Source organism: Haplochromis burtoni, unplaced genomic scaffold (genome assembly GCF_018398535.1).
Source record: "Haplochromis burtoni strain Fernald_Lab_line unplaced genomic scaffold, NCSU_Asbu1 Contig_212, whole genome shotgun sequence".
NCBI lineage: Eukaryota > Metazoa > Chordata > Actinopteri > Cichliformes > Cichlidae > Haplochromis > Haplochromis burtoni.
In genome coordinates, this window is record NW_024582573.1 from 499,692 (window position 1) to 522,520 (window position 22,829).

At 38.4% G+C, this 22,829-nt stretch overlaps 1 protein-coding gene across 2 annotated transcripts in view; it reads left to right on the top strand.

The window, feature by feature from the left end:
- rab11fip4b (RAB11 family interacting protein 4 (class II) b) overlaps positions 1-18,608 on the top strand; it is a 35,444-nt gene extending 16,836 nt beyond the window's left edge. The window contains exons 4-17 of one of the 2 annotated variants that reach the window (XM_005936430.3): positions 149-283; positions 3,079-3,114; positions 4,021-4,120; positions 4,496-4,599; positions 5,037-5,177; positions 5,519-5,600; positions 6,378-6,515; positions 6,702-6,860; positions 8,403-8,483; positions 8,935-9,078; positions 9,776-12,822; positions 14,831-15,293; positions 17,143-17,273; positions 17,777-18,608. In XM_005936430.3, coding sequence (XP_005936492.1) covers positions 149-283; positions 3,079-3,114; positions 4,021-4,120; positions 4,496-4,599; positions 5,037-5,177; positions 5,519-5,600; positions 6,378-6,515; positions 6,702-6,860; positions 8,403-8,483; positions 8,935-9,078; positions 9,776-9,892 — 1,237 coding nt within the window. In that variant the 3' untranslated portion in view covers positions 9,893-12,822; positions 14,831-15,293; positions 17,143-17,273; positions 17,777-18,608. The remainder of the gene's footprint in view (positions 1-148; positions 284-3,078; positions 3,115-4,020; positions 4,121-4,495; positions 4,600-5,036; positions 5,178-5,518; positions 5,601-6,377; positions 6,516-6,701; positions 6,861-8,402; positions 8,484-8,934; positions 9,079-9,775; positions 12,823-14,830; positions 15,294-17,142; positions 17,274-17,776) is intronic. The other variant, XM_005936431.3, reaches the window with a different exon arrangement.
- The last annotated feature ends 4,221 nt before the right edge of the window (positions 18,609-22,829 follow it).

Here is a 22,829-nt window from a genome sequence, read left to right on the forward strand (position 1 = left end):
TTGTAAGGTAAATAACCTACAATAATCCAAATAATAACTAATGATTATATGTAAATAAGGTCCAGAGTGCATCATTCGCTATTTCTTGATAAATGGTCTGATTGGTTTCAGTAGCTGTGACTATGTTTCTGTGTATTTGTGTTGATAGTGCGGGTCAGACTCCTCGTAAGGTGCGTCACCATTACACCGGAGAAATGACGGATGTCTACTGTTCTCAGTGCAGTAAAAAGGTCAATCTGCTAAATGACCTGGATGCTCGCCTCAAAAACCTGAAAGCAAACAGGTAGGACACACATAACGCATACACACAGTGATGTCATCTTATAATTTAATAATTTCCAAAAATCCTTCGTAGTCTGCAATTTTCCCAGGCAGAGTACACATTTCCCACTAGCAGAAGCTTCGAAACAAGAGCACACATGCCTTGTTTCTTTGGAAATTAGAGTTATTTATCCTGGCAGGTAATTTGTCTAAACATAGAAGACAATAATTCATTTATACAAGAGACAGGAAGGATCCACCCTACTGTTACGTGAGAAGAAACAGATGCTGTCAGCTCGTAAGTGAACTATCCCGAATTTAAAGTGTATTCATCCACTCACATTGTATTGACCCAGGAGACACTGTTATCTGTGGCTCTTTTTCTTAAACTGTCATTTAATGTGAATGATCTCACATTGTTACAGAGTCTTAAATGATTCCTCGCCTGGTTTCACACATGACTGAACACATCATCTCTCCACATGCTCACACACAAACTCTAATTGATCGTTATGTAAGGCTGTCACTCCTGAGCTTACCTCACCGCCCATTGTAATAGGGAAACTATTATTAGAAACATAATCCGCAGTGACCATTAATAACTGTACAGTCCACCTGGAAACACAAATACACACATGCACAGGCATGCAGACGCACACTTTTTAGAAAATTCAACTAAGAAAAATGTCTAAGAGTACAATTTGAAACATGGATGTTGGACTCTATGGGGGTTAGTCCCTCGTAGATACTGCAATAGAGAAGGCTTAAACGATTTAAAGAATTACTTGTTTATATTCTTCTCCTATGGTCAGAGTTCATTAAGGGTTAACCGTTTAAGCACAACATAAAGTTGCTTAGACAATGTTTTATGTTTTGTAAACAGGCTCTTAAATTGTCACCCGGATAGTTTGTTCATTCGGTGTGTCAATCACCAAAGTTTAGCTGCCACGCTGGCGGGTAAATGTTTTTACCAAAATAGAAATGTAATAAAATCCAAAGCTGAAATTCTCGAATGCATTGTGAGACGTGCTGCTTCTGTTCCCTGTCGTCTGTGTCAGCGTTTGAAAAACACACCCACATCCACATACAGTTATTTTTCATGTTTTCGTGTATCCGACCCTGACAAGCACAAGCCAGTCGCAGGCAGAGTAGTGTTAGGTCTTCACAGAAGGGCTGTGTTAATAAAGGGGTATTAATTTAGAGACTGAGTTTGATGAGGTTCAGGATGGTAAAGAATTGAACAGGTTATCCAAACCTTCAGATTTTTGTCTGAGCTCTTATTATATTTAATAGCAAATACATTCAAGTAATTTAAGGCTGTAAAACATATGCTTGGATTGGTGAATGCGTTCATCTATTACCTGCTTATAATGCTAATTTGGGATTCTGTTTTATAAACAATGCTACAGATGATTGTTGTTTATTTTTCAATTTTGTACGTAAGAATGCTGGTAAATTACAGACTGAATGAGCTTTTAGATAAAGTCTCGTACTGTAACATATGTTTGCAATTTGTGTAGATAAAAAATATATAGGGAATAAATTTCAAACCTTTCACATGAATTTACATTTGTTTCTACTGAATGTAAAGTCATGGTAAATGGCCTGTATTTGTATAGCGCTTTACTTAGTCCCTATGGACCCCAAAGCGCTTTACACTACATTCAGTCATTCACCCATTCACACACACATTCACACACTGGTGTATCATGGGGGGAAAAATCTTCAAACCACTCTGTACAGTCCTGTGAAAAACTTATCATACCCTTACTTCTCCCACAGCACCTAAGAGGCAAAGTCACTGCCAGGCGCTGCTTATCAAACACACCTGATTAACTGATCACCAGGAAGTGTGAGCACCTCTGTAAAAGCAGAGGCTTTGGCACTTTGCTAGGCTGGTGCATTCAGGTCTGTGGCAGTGATGCATCTTAGTGACACAATTTTTGCTGCCCATCAATCTGAGAAGGATTTTAAAGCCATTTCCAAATCATGTCAAGTCCATTATTCTGAAAGGAGATGCATTCAAAACAGCTGCCATTCTTCCCAGGAGGGATAAATTCACCCCAAAATAAGAGGAATTGCAAAAAAATTTAAAAAAAAAAACCTTAGAGCTACATCTCAGACTCTGAATAAACCACAAACGCCTCAAAACAACTGCCAAGCACAGAGGTAGAGGGATGATGATCGGGGCTTGTTTTCCTTTTAAGAACTGGGCACCTTGGAGTCATGAGTTGGTGTGAGTTTAACTGAAACATTAGCTGTAAGGAAACAGTGCATCTTGTTCTTAAACTGTTAGCAAGGAGAAACTGTATGACATCATCACACATAAGCCCCATAGTCATACTGTAGAGACAACAGTGATCATTTTTTGCACAGAATAGGCTGTTTTTATAAAAATGGTCGAATTGCACTCTATTCTGCTGCGTTAACTTTGTTTATCCTCCAGCCTTGAAAGCCTAGTGTTTTGTGCCAGGACTTAATGATGATGTTCGCTTTATATCAGTGTCAGCTGTCAACTGGGTAACCCTGCAGTGTGTTTGCTCATTTTTATTAATCTAATGTGAATCCCAGGCACATCATACAGAAACTCTTTGGGCCTTTGTCCCCCCTCTAGAGCTGACAGAAAGCCCTGTTCACCAAGGACTAAAATAATATTAATAGTGACCTTCAGCGATCATTTTTCCAATGCTTCCTACTCTCTCTCGCACTAAATAGCTAAAATTAGTGGTTACATCCACTGTATTGTTGAGCTATGTGTCTGGACAGATGATGATGATTGACTGAAAAGAATCTGAAATCTTGTTCTTCTCCTTGTAGCCCCAACAGGAAAATCTCCAGCACTGCTTTTGGAAGGTAGGCTTTTCACCTTTGCATTTGTGTCCACATGCATGTGCTTCTGTACGTTACAGGCAAGGTCACTCAGTTGTCCTCTGCGTGTTTATGCATTATACAGCCCGCCCTACACGTGCTTGTTCGATCTTGTTGACATAGTGACGTACACAGAGCAAGATTATCAACTAGTGCTTCCTGATCTCTCAGCTGTCCTATCACTGCACACACTAAATAGGTTAATTTCTAACTAGTTATTCAAAGAATTATAGAGCCAAGAACACTGTACAAACTTTTGTTTTTTGTCTCAGAGCTGAGGAAATGAGTTTGACATCATCTTTTTTTAGTGGCAGGAGTGGCCCACTACATGGACTGTTGGTGTGTAGTGGGTGAGATGTTTTGTATCTAGGCTTTTGTCCTATTTTCAGCCACAGAAATTGAGTTATAGTGACAGAGTGAAAATGGCCTGTCGGGCCTGATCTATGTATTCAATATAAGGCTTGGCTGTCTCCCTGTTCTTCTTACTTTCTCCTCTGTCTGGTTTGATGGCTGCTTTCACTTTATGGCTCTCTTTAACTGTTCTTCTGCCCTTTCTCCTTTTTGTTTCCTCTCCTCTCTGTTGCTAATCTCAGTAATAGGCCAGCAGCTTGTTTTTCCCACGTTATTTCATCAGTTTACAATGGGGAAGCTAAAAACTACATTATGACATAAATATCACAGCCAGATGTACACACACCTGTGTGGGTGTGAGTGTGAGAATGCTCATGTTAATCCTGTTTGCAGCAGCTTCTTTTCTTTGGCACTGTAGTGTCCTATATCTGGGTTACCTTGCAGCAGCTTCGCTGCAGAAACATAAACACCCAGAACCGGTCATTGCCTGGACCTATTCCGAGCATATTCTCTAAGCTGTTTATCTGTTTGTTCGAGCAGGCAGCTGCTCCACAACAGCAACTTGAGCAGCAGTAACGGCAGCACAGAGGACCTTTTCCGAGACAGCATCGACTCCTGCGACACCGACATCAATGAGAAGGTATGACTTTATGTTTCCTTCTGTTAGTTTGCTCCATGTGGTGATTTGTATGACTGCGTTTTTTTTAAACAAAAGTCGATTCCTCATTGGATGTGATCATGTCAGATCTAGTATTTTCAGTGGAAGTGAAAAACTGAGATACTAAACACTCACCTCCAGCATGTTAAAAATGCTACAGCTTAATATGATACATTTACTAATTTCTGTCAGTTCTTACATTTGCAAACTTAAGTTAAAAAGAAAACATTATGAATCTGTTTTTAATTACAAACTTGCCCTGTTAACTTTATTACCTAATTTAGATGCATAGGATACATAGGATTGTAACATTTAATTTAGTTTCTGGTGTAATTTCACAGTTTGTTTTTCTCTCAGGTCACTTCTCTTGAGAAGAAGGTGGCAGAACTGGAGAATGAGATCCTGCTGAACAGTGACCTCAAGTCCAAACTGAAGCAGGAGAACACTCAGCTAGTGCACAGGTAGAGGACTTTGTTTCCCCTTTGCACTAGTCTTATCTTAACATAAGCATAAAATTATGTAACATGCATGTAATTTATACAGACACATCTCTTCACTGACAACACTATTTATGCTCATATATGCTATACTCGCTGTACATGCCAACATACTTAAAGTGCTGCTGTATATTTGCATTTGCACTTCTGTATATAGACTGTTCTCTTCCAGCTAACTGCATTTCACTGGCTTTGTACAATCCTCAGCACAGTCTCATTAAAGTTGAATCTAGTCTAATTTATAGCAGCACAAAAGAAAATGAAGGGCAGATAATTTGACTGAAATTACTCATGTAAAATTGCAGCAGCATTTAGTCATTTCCAAAGTAAGCTCGGTTTTTATGCTTTGCAACAAAAAAATAAATCATGTTGTCTGATGCGTTCATCATCCTCATCATCAGGGTTCATGAGCTGGAGGAGCAGCTGAAAGACCAAGAGACCCGGGCAGAGCAAAGTGTGCAGGAGGGCCTGAGACGCCACAGAGAGGCTTACAGCAAGCTGGAGAGAGACAGGAACACACAGATAGAGCTGCTGACCAACCGGTGAGAAACACACAGTTGCACAATTTGCTGAGCACATTTCCCAATTATTTGTGCATTATCTTTTTTTATGTAAATATGTGAAACTCATTATAGTTCAATAATAATCGGAGAGAATTAGACACCGACCATATCTTGGATAATGATGTTTATGTCCCTGCTCGCTTAAGAAAATAAATGCAAAATGGAGAACTAAATGCTTAACAGCTCTGAGAGTCCTCCCAGGGTTTTAGTCATCTGCCTCTGGACAGCTACAGCATGTATTTTACCCAAACCAGTGCCTTAGCTGACTGTGTGCCACACTATAGAAATGCACGCTGACATAAGGGATTTTGTGTCTGTAGAGTTAAGCAGCTGGAGGAGGAGAATAATGAGATGTCCCTTAACATGAACCGACTCAAGTCGCAGACAGAGAAGCTGGATGAGGTAAGTGTTGCTTACGTTTCTGGCTGTATTTCCTGTGTTGGTCATTTAACCTTTTAAAGCCAGATGTATTATAGTTGATACATGGGTCTTTGTGAGTTTTTGAGACTTTTACACCATCAGTATACTTTTTTTTTTTCTGAAAAACCAAAAGAAATTGCACAATGCATTTTTAATGAACAAATTGCAACAAAAAAAACCACCTTATGTGGAAAATATGATACATGTTAAAACTCATATTTGCAAATTATTATGTAATTTATTTTTTAAAACATTTTGTCAGAAGGTGCAGTAAACACTCTATTTTCCAAAAAATTATTTTTCTGCCATTTATTTCATGGCTTAGGCTTTAAAAGGTTAAGTAGTTGTCTGTCATCGGTTGTGTGTGTGTGAATCTCTGCAGTTTGGTGTCTGTTTCTCTTGCGAACGCGGCGGGTTTTCTCATTTCTATCCACGCCTGTGAGCACAGCGACAACTCCTTCAACATTCACAAAGCCAAAGAGAGACGCCAGTAATTATATCTGTGGAGATAGCGTCTTAGTTTTGAACCACACCTCATTTATGAACTTGTATCTATGCAAATGACACCAAACCCGACTCTAGCTTACAAAATGTTGTGCAAGCAATTTATCACAGAATATAAATGCAAACTTTATCTTGGTGCTAAAACTTGTTTGCTCAAAAGAAATGCACTCCCATGACCCTGAATACCAAACACACAGATAAATAAAGGAAAATAAAGTTCAAACTATAGCTGTGTGTATATATGGCTATCCTTAGGAGAAGCAAAGGATGACAGATAAGCTGGAGGATACCAGCCTGCGCCTGAAGGATGAGATGGATCTTTACAAGAAAATGATGGACAAACTGAAACAAAATAGACATCAGTTCCAGAAAGAAAAGGATGCCATGCAGGAGGTAGGAGGAAGTATTTTATGTAACCAGACACACACAGCAAGGTGTGATTGTTTGTTATGTTGCTCATTCAGTTTCTCTGTAACCAGTCTCTCGCAGCATTTATGTCAACTCATACACTTACACCTACAATATGCTGCCTCTGCACATTATATAACGTTTTTCATTCGTTCTTTCTGTGCTGCATAGCTGATAGAGGACCTGCGTCGAGAGCTGGAACACTTGCAGGTCTTCAAGCTGGATGCAGAGAGGTCAGGCCGGAGGCCAAGCTCCTCCACGGGGCTCTCAGACTTCAACAACAGGAGCAGGGAGGTGGAGCTAGAGCATGAAGTCAAGAGGCTCAAACAGGTACTGATGAAATGCTCTGTTGGGCATAGGCAGTTCAGCGAGTATTGTTGCTAATGAATGTGCTTTAAGACTGTTTGTTATGAATAATGAACAATAAGAATATGAAACAGTGTTTAAAACTTTCTACAATCCTTCAGTCAATGTATGTAAGCAATCTAAGGATTTTCAAAAATATCTAAATGCTGTTTTGATTTGATCGTATGACAGAAATGAGGAGTTTCTGCTTTTTGAAATGTGTTTACGTGGAGCTTTTCATGCATGTGGAGGTGGTAGATGCACAGAAGTAAGAAGTACAGATTAAGCTGCCACAGACTGAATGTAACGTAATGTATGAATATATATTTACAGATTATTCATGTTTCATTTGATTAGAGTAGCAGTTCATGTACCCTGGCTTCTTAGACTTGATTGATTCAGCGTTGAATGTGAATATTTTTGACTGATTTTATAAGTTATTGGCTCATATGTATATGTTTCCACTGTCTATCACGCTGAATGATGCATTCAGTACAGTAATCGCCCCTAGAAATAGAAATTCAGCTCAAAAAAATACACTGTTATCACATACAGTTTTACAACTTTTCATGAGCACCTTTTGTATTTTAACTTTTTCTGAAGTACACCTCCACAACGTTTAACACAGCTAACTGGCTGCCAGAGGAACATAAACCTTTCTGCTTGTGTAAATGAAGCTGTTTTTGTGGCTACAACCAAAAGATGAAAATTGAGCATATAGTGTCACAGACTACATTCAGCCAGAATACATTGTTGTGCATTAGAACTGCTGTGATCCCCCGATGTACTGTGCCGATCTTTTAACCATTAAAGAGAAGTTCAGCATTGCTAAATGCCGTGCCAGCTGCAGAGGATATGTGATCTTTATCTTTTCCTTAAGATCTGTTTGTCTGACATTTTGCCTGCTACAGTTACAAGGCAGATCTTATTGTTGCAGTCCTGTTAAGTGGCCAGACCTGGTGTAAAGCAAACATTAGAGATAAGCAAGTAGATGAAAGTGTTTTTCAGATGTCCTCTCAGATAAGATGCATAAAAGCAGTTGTGCAGAAGCTTTTGTGTGACTTTTTATCACGAGTTCATATGCATTAGAAATGTCGCTTTGATGTTCCTAAGCCAGACAAAGGCACCATAAAAATCTGGAGTTATCAAACCCACGTGGCCTTGAGGTAACTTTTAAATGGCACAGCCGGCCAGAACTGCTGATTCATTCAGTGTCCGTTTTATCAGTGACTTAACATGATACGGTCCATGTCCTCCTGGCTTCGAGCCAAACTTGTCACACCTTGCAAGCAAGCAAGTAAAGGAGTAATAGCAGTAGTTTCATTCTGCCTTTGTGTCCTGTCTTTCTCTAAATCTGCTCCTCCCAGCAGAGTTACCAGCATGTCTTTTGAATTCGGACAAGTAATAAAACTGTCTGTGTTTTATATCTGATGGATCACGGCCTCTGTTCACCCACAAGAAGGATGAATTCACTCTCTTATGCTTGCCTGTGCACCTTTTTGTAAATGTCTGTGTGTGTGTGTCCAGCGATTTGTGTCCCAGGACTTTCTTCCCCCTGAATACCAGCACCTGGTGTTGACTGGGGCTCGGCTCCGTCCCGGTATGATGGTAAAAATTGCCTCCGTGACCTCTGACCTACCGATTAACCACTAATCACGACAATGGAGTAGAGTGAAGTTGTCCATGCTGACCGGGCGCTGCAGTTCCCTCACTAATGTTTAAGGATAGACTTAAGGGAAACGCAAACTGACCTTTCGTCAGCAGTTTAAGGCAACTTGATCGTGGAGCTTTCATAACACACCAGAAAAAGCAGGGAAGAGTTTGTTCTGTAACACGCATAACCCATGTTACATCTTGTAGGTGCTGCAAACATAGACGTGCATTGCTGAGTTTGCTGCTACCAACCGCAGTGCTTTGTCAAATGGGTTGAGTGTGGCTTGAGTAGTGGTCTTTTCTTTTTTTAAAAAAAGTCATTTTAGTGCACTTTTATGGCCTAGGAACTTATCTTGTCCTTTCTCGCTCTCTGTCCTCCACCTCCTCCCCTGATTTTGCATTTTAGGAGAACCAGAAGCTTAGAGAGCAGAACGAGGACCTGAACGGTCAGATCATCAGCCTCAGCCTGCATGAAGCCAAGAATCTGTTTGCCACACAGACCAAGGCTCAGTCTCTAGCTGCTGAGATCGATAATGCCTCCAGAGACCAGGTAAAATCAGTTATGCAGACTTGTAACAAAGAACATGAACACCCCTGCGGCTACAATGTGATTTTTTTTTTTTAAATATTCTGAGTCTTACTGACAGCATCCAGACAGGGTTTTATCTCAGTGCTTACAGGTTCCTTAGTTACAGTGAGAAATAGCTGTTTTTCAGGCCATATCACAGCAGTACGATGTTACGCATCTACCTCTGTTTTACAATTAAATCTATATCTGCATAATGAGGAGAGCATTACTATGAGTTATCATATTTCTGTGCAGTTTTTAAAATGTTATTTTCATTCCTTGTTTTCAGAGGAGTTCAGTGCATTAGTTAGATTTTTTTCAACATTGGCATTACTTTTTTGGTTGGTTGGTTAAAAGTTTTATTTTTTCTAAAATTATAATACAGTCAACAGCCACTTTATTAGGTACACCTTGCTAGTGACATTGAAATTGCCTCGATTCTTCGTGGCACAGATTCAACAAGGTGACAGAAACATTCCTCAGATTTTGGTCCATGTTGAAATGATAGCATCACAAAGCTGATGCAGGTTTTTTGCTACATCAAAAAGTTGCCCTAATGGATGCAGATGTGGTAACTGTGCTGGCCATTTGAGTACAGTGAGCTCATTGTCATGTAACTGAATCATAGTAACATTTTTTTTTCTAATGAATAACATGTATTGTACATATTTCTCCCTAGTTAATGGAAGCCCTGAAGGAGCAAGAGGAGATCAATTTACGTCTGCGGCAGTACATGGACAAAATAATCCTGAACATCCTGGACCACAACCCCTCCATTCTAGAGATAAAGAACTAGCAGCGACTCAACTGGAATGAGCAGCGTTCCTGATCTTGGGAGAGTGAGGATCATTCCAGTTGTCTGATCAGAGCAGGGTGACCTGAATCGGGGGGAAAGTGTACAGAAAAACAGAGCCAGTCTTACGTAAACAGACATGCATCGCCCCCTGCTGTTTGTGCCAAGAAGAGCGTCTCTTCAGGATGGTAGAAGGGGATTCTGTGTTGAACAAAAGGGAGTTTTCTCAGCCAGTGATTGTTCACTGACTGGTTATGCTACTGTGACTGTTCTACTCATTTGATCACATTTTTATTCTGTCTATGCTGTGAGCTGGAGTTGAAGTCACAAGATTGATCTCTTGTGAAAACTCCAGGAATATTCAGTGTCCAACGTGCTTTGAAGATTCACTTGATTTAGTACACTGGACACAAAAACTGGAGGGAAAAAAAAAAGAAAATGTAAACAGCTTTATCCTGAAGCTGTTTGGCATGGCGTAGAGAGGCACAATAAGACAGTAGAGCAACATGACAAGCAGACTTTAAATCCAGAGTGAGACAGGCCAGGCCACTGTTGCCAGTCTCTGAGTGCGTGTGATGACATATTTGGACAAGTATGTGCTGAAAGAAGGTCGAGAAGCGAGGCACAAGCGGTCAGAGAGAGAAAAAGAGTGATGCCCACATTATAAATTGAAGACGATGAATTAAGGAAGAGCGTTGACCCTAAACAGGTGGGGATGTTACATGATAGGCCAGGTATGCTACCAAAAGAGGCTTTTTGTGAAGTCGATGAAGGTACACTGAAAGTGAAATTTCGTTTTTCGTTCACTCTTGCGCACGTCTTCCACGAAACCACACTTCGTACGTCAATCAGTCCTAAAGCGGTGAACAGTTTTCACTGAGAAGTGGCCCTTAGTTGGTACAGACGAGTCGCTGAGTGTCGCGTTATGGCGCCGAAGCTGCAACCAAGGAGTGTCTTCAAACTGTAACTTCCATGGCTGCTATTTGCTAGCTAAACTTGAGCTTGATAAAAAGTCACTGTTGCTTTGCAATAGACCCCAAATGATGTTGCACAGAAATATAAAGATGTGAATGTACAGCGTGAGGTGGAGTGACTGGTAGCCATTGTAACGTGGTTTACCAAGTTGTCTTTTCATGTTCAGTGACTTGGATACCGGATGTGAGCGTGCACAGGAGACTCACTTTTTGGTACAAAAGACTTGATTTGTCACATTTGCACCTACAGCAGGTTGCAGATTGTAGTTTAAGCCCCAATGACTCTGAAGCCCTCTTAAACTGTAAATATCACGAATGTACGATTCCTAATTAACTTTCTGTGTGGCCAAAAAAGCAGTTTTCCATTGAAACTGGTTAATACATTTGGCAACATGTGTACAGTATTTAGTACTGTTATATGGAGGGCATTGTTTTCAGAGGGGAAACAATTACAATCTCATGTATTATGTAATTATTCAAAACTTGAGTTTTGCTTCCTTGCACAAAAAAAGGTTTTGTTTCCTTTTGCATGGTCACATTTACTTCTGTCTGTGCCTTTTGAGGACATTTTTCGAGATAATCTCGCTATAGATTTACGCTGTTTTTTGGAAAGTGCGTTTTCTGTCTATGTATGACATTTTCATGACTTGTAAATGTTGTAATTATCTAGTGATAATTTGTATTTTATGTGCCACTCACCAATCTTTTTTCAGATTGATACTGAGAAAACACTTTTATACAGATTAATCAAGAAACTAATTGTTGTTGCTTAGCTGTCCTGTTTGCAGTATAGCACAAGACTGTGACGTATGCAAGCCAGTTTATCTTCTTTTCTTTCCTTTTTTTATATAAACAGAGTGAGCAATGATTTTTGAGGTTTTTTTTCAAGGTTTTTGTTAGATTCAGTAAGTCCACTGATTTTCAATCAGCTTCAAAGTGGATTTTTATATATGGTTGTTTACTGTCTTCCTAACTTAAACGGTGACTATTATGAGCAATATTAACTTATTACCAGTACCTGCTGATCTGTGTCCTGTTTTGCATCTTAAATCTTTTCACTTTTAATCCACTTATGCCATTCTTCAAGTAAAAAAACAAAAATTCAAGACACACTGAGCTGTAAAAACTGTCACAAACTCATGGCTTTTAGCTTTCTGTTATTAGGACGATCCGATTGGATGCAGTCATCTTAAATAGCAATAAAAAATGGCTTTGGCAGTGATGTTGTCTCATGAAATTTCTGTTATTTTCATTTGAATTCAGCTATAGTTTCTAAAACATAAACATTGTGCCTAAAGTGTATGCTGCTGCTGTCTTAGCTGCCATTATGTACTTTGCTGTAAATAAAAGTGTTTGCGCTGGCATGAAAATAGTCATGTCGCCAAATGAGAATGTTTTAACTTTAATGTTTTATTTTATGTGTTTGTGTGTATTGTGTATTCTCATATGGGAAATCTTAAAACGCAAGATTTACAACCTTTTGTAAAAGGGCAGCACTGCACTGTTTAGTTATGTATGGTCAATACCCATGTAGGCCCAGGCATTGAGGGAAAAAAACAAACCAAAAATAATTATTAAATAAATCTTCCTTGCAACATTATTTTGGAGCAACGACAGAAAAAACATTTCTATCTGATTTGACTGTGACTGGTGCTTTTATACATGTAGTTTTACCTAATTTGACTAATTACATTACAGTTAATTTAGGTGTTATTAGAGATTTTGCGGATTATAAATGCCAGTTATTGTTTTATGTATTTATTTCATTCATTTATTTATTTTTATACATTAGTTTTATTTTTAGATTTTATTCTTTATCTTCTTTCATTTATATATATATTTGTACCTGCTCTCGGAGCAGTATTTGTGTACTCTGGCGCCTCCTATCGGCGAACTGCGCAGCTTCATTTGATCAGCTGGGTGCTGCACGCGGCTGGTGTGCCCGACACAGCGGTGCAGGTAAGAGTTAAATTAAAATTAAGCATAATGTGAGTGATGTTTTAAGGTAAACTTGCATGTGAACGCATAACTTGGTGCTTTCCGTGTATGTTATCTGCTCCCTGTTGTTTTCTTCCCACAGGAAGCTCACAAACTTTTAGCAGCCGGCATGACGATAGCTGTTGATAACGGCGCTAAAGTTGTTAGCCCGCTAACAGAAAACAGGGCGCCTACATTCACTGGGGTTAAAAGAGCACAAAGCTAGCTAAGTGTCAGTATGTTTGGTTATTGTTAAGGTAAAATTGTTTACGATTTAAATTATTTATTGTTTAGTTTTTTTTATTAATACCAATGAAAATAACTATTTAACAGAAAAAAGTAAGAAAGGTGTTGACTGAAAAGGTTTAGGCTGAAAGTTTAGCTTAATGGACCGCCATTGTTTTCTATAGAGACACACCAACTAAATTTCACCAAAAACAATCATTAGTCAGTATATGCACTAGACAAAAAATGAATTGCACAGTTTTAAGTCCTCATTAAAACCATTCCCCAAGTTTAGACTTTTTATATAGTACTGTGGTTGGTTAGTACTCAAAAGCTTTGAGCCACCCCATCTTTTTTTTGGTATTGTAAAAGGAAAAATACGGAGCCCCGCAGGGGACATGGGAGGAAAAAAAAATTAAGACGGACTTGCGAGATCTCGCAAAACAAACTCGGGATCTCGCAAAAGTTTTAGCCGCATTCTTCCCGTTAGCTCGAAGCTAACGGGAGGTCGAGACCTACTACAGCCGGGTGGAACACCGCTTTCCCGGCACATCGTGCCTCGACCTCCCGGTTGGCTTCGAGCCGGCGTCCGAAGAATGCGGCTAAAAGATTAACTTATTGATATTATTGGCTAAATTTCATATACATAAGTCGAAATTTTCTAACGCAAAACCATCCTTTCGGTGCTTTTTAAATGAAACCAAACAATATGTTAAAACCATACAACATTCTCAAAATCAAAAAGCTGTCAAAACCGTAAACCTATGTTCCCTGTTCAATATTATGTGATTCTATAATAGACTGTGTCTATTTTGCTTTTTTATACGAACCCCCTGACATTGTGTTTGCTATTTTGTATTTGTATATTTGTATTTTGTGCTTTGTCAATTAAAAAAAAAAAAAAAAATGCGGCTAAAAGTTTTGCGAGATCTCAGAAAAGTCCGTCTTAATTTTTTTTTCTCCCATGTCCCCTGCGGGGCTCCGTAGAAAAGGAATGAGATGGGTGCAGAGATGTATTGAGCATGTGCAAACATAAATGGAAAAAACAGTATAAGAAGCAAAAACAGGCTTTTTACAATTAATGAAAGTCAATAATGGTATGGATGTCTCTTTTAGACAGATTTTCTTGTAATTTCTTTAAGTGGTCTTCAGGAGTAGTTTTCCAGGCATCCTGAAGGACATCCAAAAGCTTTTGTTCCCTCCTCTGATAAATTGATCGCACATTGTTTCAATACTGTTGAGGTCCAAGCTCTGGGAAGGCCAATCCATGACAGATACTGTTTCACTGTGGGTGGGGGGGGGGGAGTTTTAGTTCCATGTGGCGTTTACTTCATTGGCAGTGTGTTTGGGATTATTGTCATGCTGAAAAATGAAGCTACTGCTAATCAGACGATATCCAGATTTGTCAGCTCAAAGCTGCCTATTCACACTAAAAGTAAATTTTGTGAATCAGCCTTTAATACAGGAAATATGTTTAGAAACGTCACTAAAACCAACAGTCCTTAGTATAAAGGGAAGGAGACTTGTCAGTAATTTACATTTGAAAGTATTGTGTTCTCAGTGTCAGTCACTGTAAGAATTAGATAATCTCTTTGATATGTAAATAACCTGAGGTCTGTTGGTGCCGTTAATGACATGTTTTCATTATTAACTAAAGTCTCTAAAGAAGTCCAAGTATAACATTTGGGTCACTTTTGGTCTAATCACACTCAACTGACACAAATCATCTAAGAAATTCAGCCAATCTCTTCCATCTGTTTCACAGGTGAAGCGATGCCTCAGGTTTGTATGAACTTTGAGCCTAACAGAAGGGGAACCTATCACAACAGCCGTAAAACCAATGATCTGATCAACAACACAGGTTTGGTTAATGGAGCAGTTGTTTACAATGGATGCTCAGCTTCTGCCAGCAGAATCAGTAGGAGCACACCAGCTGGCACACAGCATGGTCCTAAACCCACATACAGGATTAACGATTATTTTAACTATGGCTACAAAGGCAAGAGTACAAAAGCAGCACCCTCAGGGACCCTCAAGAAACAAGGATGCAAAATTCCAGCTCTCTGTGATGCCCCAGCATGTGATGGAAACGGCAGTGAAGATCTCCTGAGTGGTAACTCAGCCAAAGTTAGTGCTCCGCCCAGTAACATTGACCAAAAGGTACCAGATCCCAGCCTATCGGCGTCAGGGAAGAAGAAAAGGTGGAGGAGATCGAGACACAAGAAGAGGTGCATCACTTATCTTAATCTTAAAGTTCTCAAGTCCAGCCTATATATAGCTATATGTGTTGATTCTACTTAAAATCAACACGTTTTTTTAATGGTTTTGCAGTGGACCATTAATAACAGCCCTAGAGTAGCAAGATTTACTACTGCAGAGGCCCTGAGACAGATAAGTAATACATAATGCTCAGCTGATGGAGATGAGTCAAGTTTACTCCCTTCTGCATAAAAACAAATACAAACATTTGTGAAAGAATGGGTTGTTCTAAAGACCTCATTAAATCTGAGTGGGGTACTGTAATAGGATGCCACTTTTGTAATAAATCAGTTAAGTTTGTGAAGTTCTTCCCTCATAAATTACGAACCATTGCAACTCAGCCCTGAAGTAGAGAACAAGGTGCATAAAAGTCAACTGTAAAGTTTGATGGAGGAGGGATAATGCTATGGGGTTGTTCTTTAGGGTTAGCCAGGGTCCTTTACTTCAAGCAAGGGGGGTTCTCAATTCTATGCTTCCAGATTTATGGGAACAGCCTAGGGAATGCCATTCCAGTGGGACTGTGCACAGAGCGAGGGGGATTCAGATGTGTCCATAGATTGAATATGTGAAATTATAAAAGCTCCTGTAGTGCATACAATTTCACACTATAATTTTGTATTGGAAACAGTCATTAAAAGTATTCCTGTACAAAAATTATACTCATGAAGTAGAAGAATAAATGCTTTCAGTCCCAACTTGAGTGAAGTTTCAGATGAGACGACAGAAAATTGAATGCTTTAGTTATTATTTTAGATAACTGCTTATCTTGCTGTGAGTAACATGTGAGAGTAATATCAATATTCTTGTGCATATCTGTCTCTTAAATCTCCAGCCAGCACAGTATGAACACTAAAAACATAATAGTTAGGCTCAAATCTGTCTGTAGATTTACACACAGAGACTTAAGGGATATCATTGTGTCCAGGTAAAAAGCATAAATCATTGTGAATCCATTTCACTTGTTTCGGTGCAAATTAAAGTGATAACAGATGCATCGGAGCGACATAAACATGTACATGAGCAGCCCGCTGGAGGTTAATTCTTTGCACAAAGGAGCAGATAACCGTCCTGCTGCCCTTCTATCACCCTGACCAGCTGCTCTTGTATAAACAGCCCATCTTCCCATAACCCTTTAATGCTTGAGACTGAGAGGAGAGATGCATCAAAGCTTCTTCTGGATGTGAAGAATGAGTTGTGCATATTGTACTGAATTATTATATTCAGTGAAAACGTATGGGAATGGTAAATTATTTTTTTCATCTCATTCACATAATGACAGCATGAATTAAAGCATAAAAATACTCTATAATACTCATAAATATAACTTTATTTGTATAGCATTTTTTTTTAAAGCACACAGTTACAGTAATTCCAACATTAATGGTTTTATGCACACATCAGATGTAAACTGTGGCGAAAAATACTGCCACTAACAACCAGAAATGTATTTTAAATATGTAATTAATTTCCCTTCCCTCTGATTATGGAACACTTTAATTCAGCGGTCCCCAACCCTCGGACCGGTACCGGGCCGCGAGAGTTGAGGCTCAGGTGTGAAATGTATAGTTTTCAGGGTTTTTATCGGTTTTCAGCGTTATTTCGTTATCGTTTTTATCGTTTACTCGGTTTTCCTTGGTCTTTTCGCATGTGTTATGAATAAATTTTCTTTTTTTTCGGTACCAGTACTAGTTTTAGTTTGTTGTATTTATCCGCGACACCTTAAAGGCCGGTCCGTGAAAATATTGTCGGGCATAAACCGGTCCGTGGCGCAAAAAAGGTTGGGGACCGCTGCTTTAGTTAACATGAGCCCTCTTGCAGAGACAAAGAAGTCGTCTACCCGGAAATTCTTTCACCCGCACCCATAGAAGCGGAGGAAGACTGGGGAAAAGAGATCCAGGAGGGCACACGCTCTGACTGGAAAAACATGTGTTTTGGGGTCAGACCTTATGGTAAAGAAAAAAACATTTTCATGACATCTACTCTCTTTACAGTACTGAATTTAAATGTCTTAGTTATTATATACATGCATATGTAATAAGTTATAAATTTATGTTGCTGTAAGGTTGATTACTGAATATATCTTCACCACTGAGGTCAAACAAGGAAATTTTAAAGTTTACCTGATGTGTATTAATAGTAGTAGTAGTAGTCATTACCTTTTCTGTCATAAAGGAAAACTGCTGAAACGAAAGTCCTTAGAGAAGCGAGTCTTGCCACACAGAGCCACTTTGAAATGGCTCATTGCAGTTATAAAGTGTTATCTACATTTCCTTTCATTTAAAATGGTCAAATGTGCATAAAAGTGCCAGGATATATACTAAATTAAAAATGAATATTAGAAACAGCAAGTTTCAGTCCTTCAGCATCCTGTTTTCATTGAAGCTGATGTTACTGTAGGTGTCAGTACTACTTTTAGGATTCAGGCCATGATGTGTGTTGCTGCCTGTTTCAGGTCCAGAAGACGTCCTCCGTTTTGCTTTGCAGGACCTGACACTGAAGCAAAGGGACACAGCGGCCCTGCCCGTGTCAGCCAGTTACACACCAGCGGTGCACCACCCACACCCCCTGATATGGTCCCGTCACATCATTCCCACTGAGCCAGACCAATTCGCAGACGCTGACTAGTAAGCTGGGCGTATGCCTATATGTTAGAATAATGGTTGATATGAGAATTAACAACATCTGTTTCTAAAATATTTGTTTCATTCTCATTTGGTTTAGTGGAAAACATTAAATTTTACTTTATTGGTAAAAGATTGTGCGGTGGAGTCTAGGTTACCATCTGGTTGTTTTTTATTGTAGGTTCTATTTTATATTTAAAATTCAGGTTTTATATTTGTTTTATATTACAACAAAATACTTTGGATTTTGTGATCTTAAAGGTTGGTTTTATTTCAACTACTACTTTTAGTTTCATTGCTGCAGTTAGTGCTGTTTCTCACACAGGTCATGCATTTCCTGTTTCGTTTTCATCTTATATTTCCATTCTTTTTCTTGTCTGTGCTAAAAGAGCAAAATACTAGTTTTAACTGTTTCTTTGTGTTTTAAAATGCCTGAAGTTAATACCATGTTGTTATGAGTTGCTCATTTGAGCTGAAAGATCTGTTTAATCTGTTTATAAACACCCCCTGTTCACAGCAAGTACATGAAGTAACTATTTTATTTTGACACTCATGGAATAGTCGATTTAACCAAGAAAGTATGGTTTGATTATGTAATACGAAAGTGATTTTCTGGTTGTTCATATCATTTTTATTACCATAATAAATCACATTTTCTTCTAACTTGTGCTTAAACCCTGCATTTTTTCATCGCCACTGTCAAAAAATGTTATTAAACAAGAAGGCCCACCTTCTTTTCACCATTTAACCACAAACAAATGGATTTGAAACCTTACCATCTGTTGCTACTTAACGGCTCTTTAGAAGCAATAATGGCTTCTGGCCACTAGATGGCAGAGTGGATATAAGATTTTGCATTCTGCTAGTTATTTCCATACACCTCAGGGAGTTCAATGGGTTCATTCCCAAGGACTTGAGAGACAGAGGCATTTACTTGCATAGTGCTCAGCCCATTTCTCCCTGGTGTTGAATTCAGAATGTAATAAGACACTGAGCTGATTACTGCCATTTAGTTGTACTAAATATGTTTACAGATATTTTTATAATCAAATGGGTCCATTTAAAATGTTTTAATATGAAGTAGCAATTAGTAACAATTTTCATAATGCTTTTTTTCTTTAAACACAATAGTAGATCTGAAATGAATCAATCAAAACCTGTTCAAGTGCAGATTTTCAGCTCTAATTCAAGCAGCTGAACAGAAATACTGCCTCAGGTGTTGAGGAATTACCACCATCTATACCCCGTCCCCTATTTTCGGGGACTCAAATGTATTTAGACAAATTAACTTAACAAATATTTTAGATTTCTTTGTTGAGGATCCTTCACAAGCAGTGACTGCCTGAAATTTGGAATTCATAAACATGACCAAGTAATAGGTTTCCTCCTTTGTGATCCTTTGCCAAACCTATACTGAGGCTGTCTTCAGTGTTTGTTTGAAGGATTTTAGGCCATTATGTTTGCTTTAAGCGAGTGGAATGCTGTTCTGTCAGGTTCAGATCAGACCAAATAACAGGTTTCCTCCTTTGTGATGCTTTGCCAGACCTATACAGTGACTGTGTTCAGATGTTGTTTGAGGAGCTTTAGGCTCTTTATGTTTCCACTCAAAGCATTCTGTCAGGGACAGATCAGGTAATTGATTGCAGAATAATCCACTTCCTGAAGTTTAAAATGTCCTGGGTTGCTTTCACTGTATATTTAGTTTCATTGTACATTGTCTGTCTAGTAAACTTTGCTACATTTGTCTGAATTTTACCAGCAGTTATATCCCTAAACACAGAATTCATCCTGTGTCTTCTGTGTTTTAGTGACCCAGTGAAAGGCATACATGACCATGCATCACACTGCCTCTAGTGTGTGTTACAGAGTATGTGTCAGATCATGAGCTGTTAAAAGCATACTCCATACTTTACTCTGGTACGGGCAGATCTTAGCTTCCTCTCTTACAGATATTGTTGGATAAATGGCCTTTAATTTTTTGGTTGTTTGTTCTGCAAAATTGCAGATCTGGCATTGCTGTTCAAAAACCTGAGGAGTGGTTTAAATCTTGTAGTGTTTGAAGCCTTCCCTTTATCTCTTTGTGTTATGTTGTTCAGCAGAGGATGAAACTTGTGAATTTTTTTTCCCATGGAAAGGATCCTGCGATCATCCTCATATTTGTCTTCCATAAACAATCAGACTTTATTATGTTGCGATGTGCGAAGCTCATGTGAGCTCTTAATTTTTGTACCTGAATTATTTCTATTGTTTCTCCACATTTTCTCCATGATCTTTTTGGTGGTTTTGAGTTCTTTTGTTTTGTTTTTTTTGTTTTTGTTTTTTTACATTCTGAGGATGGCTATTCGACTTGCCTTTTATCTGCCTAATTGATTAAAAAATACAATAAAAATCTCCTTGCCTGTTGATAAACAGCTTTTGAATAAATAGTCCATTACATTTGACCACTTAAAATAGAACACTAATAAACACTAATAAAGTAAATATCAAAAAAAATAATAACATAATCTTTTTTAACCCCTTGAATTAAAGCTCAAATTCCATAGTTCAGTAACATCATGCCAAGTTCTGCCGAAACATTTCAATACTTTACAGCATGTTATTGCTGACGGAGACTGACCAGTCATTGAGCACAACCTAAATACCAATGAAATGGTCATAAAAGTTTCAGACAGTGTCGAAAATGGGAGAAAGGTGGCCTCAAGTTCTTCAAAATATAGAGATGATTCAGTCTGGATGTGTCACTGTTTCAAAGGTTATTGTGTTCCATGTCTCAACAGAACGGAAAAATTTGCACGTTGTCTCCGTGTCTGTGTAGGTCTACTGGGGACTGTTTGTTTGCTACCCAGGGTTTGTGGCATAGGTTAGATTATTTACTTTAAATTATTTAGTTTTATCATAGATATTTTTAGTTTTAGGGTTTTTTTTGTTTTTATTATAGATATATTATTTATTTTATTTTGTAAATCTGTGAGCTAATGCAGATGTTTTTCTCACCGCGTCCCTATGATGGCCTCATAATAGCCCTAGAAACTGCTCGAATAGCTTGTAGCCTGCACACACCTGAACAGGATTAAGCGATACAAATTGGATGGATGATTTCCTGATTGTTCATTTTAATCTGTGCTTGTCTCCATCTGTTTGAAGCATTCGTTTCCAGGAAGCTGACCCATTCTGAAAGTCATTTTTAATTTACTGTAGCGATCATCACTCTTCGTAAACTTGGCTAACCCTACAGTGAAAATCCCCTGCGAAGCAGAATTCACATATGTTATTTGTTTGATCATAGACAGTTGATAAACACTTGTGGTCACGAATAGCTGCCTTCTGCAAAAAGAATCCAAAAATCCCAAAACGAACTTGGTGTCACTTTGACAAGATGCTCCTTTTGACATGAAATATGTCACTTTCACTGACTTTACATATGATCTTCTTTTCTAAAAATGTGTTTCTACATTCAAAGTCAACCTAAACGTGCTGGGTCTGTACCCTAAGACATCTGTTACTCATAGTCGTGGTGCTCACTTTTAGCTCTGAGGTGCTGCTTCACATTTGTAACCACCATTTGGCTTTCAAGGGATTTCCCTGAATGCTGAAGTAAGCTGTAATAGTTTTGCATTACCATTTTGAGGGGGTGGCGATGGGAGCTCTAATGTTAAGAAATGGCATGTCTGATAACATGTTGTAATCTCTATGAGGGAGTAATACTTCTATATGTCCCAGTGGACCCTTTACCACATCCTGTATTTGGACAAATAAGTAGATACAAAGAACCAGCCCTGCCCTGCTTGCCCTCCTACGTCCTCATTGTTGTTCATAATTCATCTGTTTTCATTGTTTTCCTTCCTAGAGTTCATCTTTCAATTGAAACAAATTAGATTGACGTTCAAACACTGCACTCGCAGTTCACTAGCCAGCTCACAATATGGGATAATGATGAATTCTTGCCAGATATCCTCTAATTGTTGTAAAAATGTTCTCATGCTGACATGACTCTGGGAAATCAGCCTGAGGTCTTAACAGCTACATTTCTCATATGTGAATCACCCCCCAGTTATTTCATCTGGATCCGGTGTGACCAGTAATTTAGCATTCATCGTCTTTATTGATCTGGCAACATAATGGTTTGTTAGGCTGGCACATGAAGAGACCCAGGAGGAGACAGGAAGCAAGAATGTGGTCAGTTCAATCCCCTGCACCTAACTAAAGCAAACACACTGCGGTAGTGGATGGATGTTTGTCACAGTACTGACCATAATACTAAGTCAGGGGTCTGACTTTGATAACCTTGTGTATTTATATTTTTCAGTTATTTACTATATGGTCTTCCCAATGTAATTATAATCAATCAAAGAAATAAAAGAAAAATATTTTCATAAATAAAAAAAACAGTAAATTATAAGATGGCTATAGACATATCATCATAATAATAACATATAACAATTTGATTATAAATTCTCAAAAGTACATTTATTCCTTGTTCCTTCTCATAAAAGTTTTATATGCTGTCTTTTTTGTTTTCATATACCAATAATCAGATATAATCTGCCTCTTTAACTGATGTTCAGAGTTAAATGTCTTAAACTAGTATTTCAGCTGAATACAAAGGAGCATTCAGATTTCATCAAATACATGTGTACACATTTTAGTCTTCTAGTACAAAACCTTGCACACATTATTGTGTAGAGCTCACTTATCTAAGGAATGTTTGAATAAGGAAGTTGATTTTATTTTTGTTTTTTTAAAATAGTCACTTACATACAGATGTGTTCCTGTTTGTAAGTAACATTTTCGTGTGTGTGTCTGAAACATGCTGGTTTTGGCTAACGGACATTATTTATTTGCACATCATCTAACCTAATTGTACTCAATTATTGTCCATGTTAA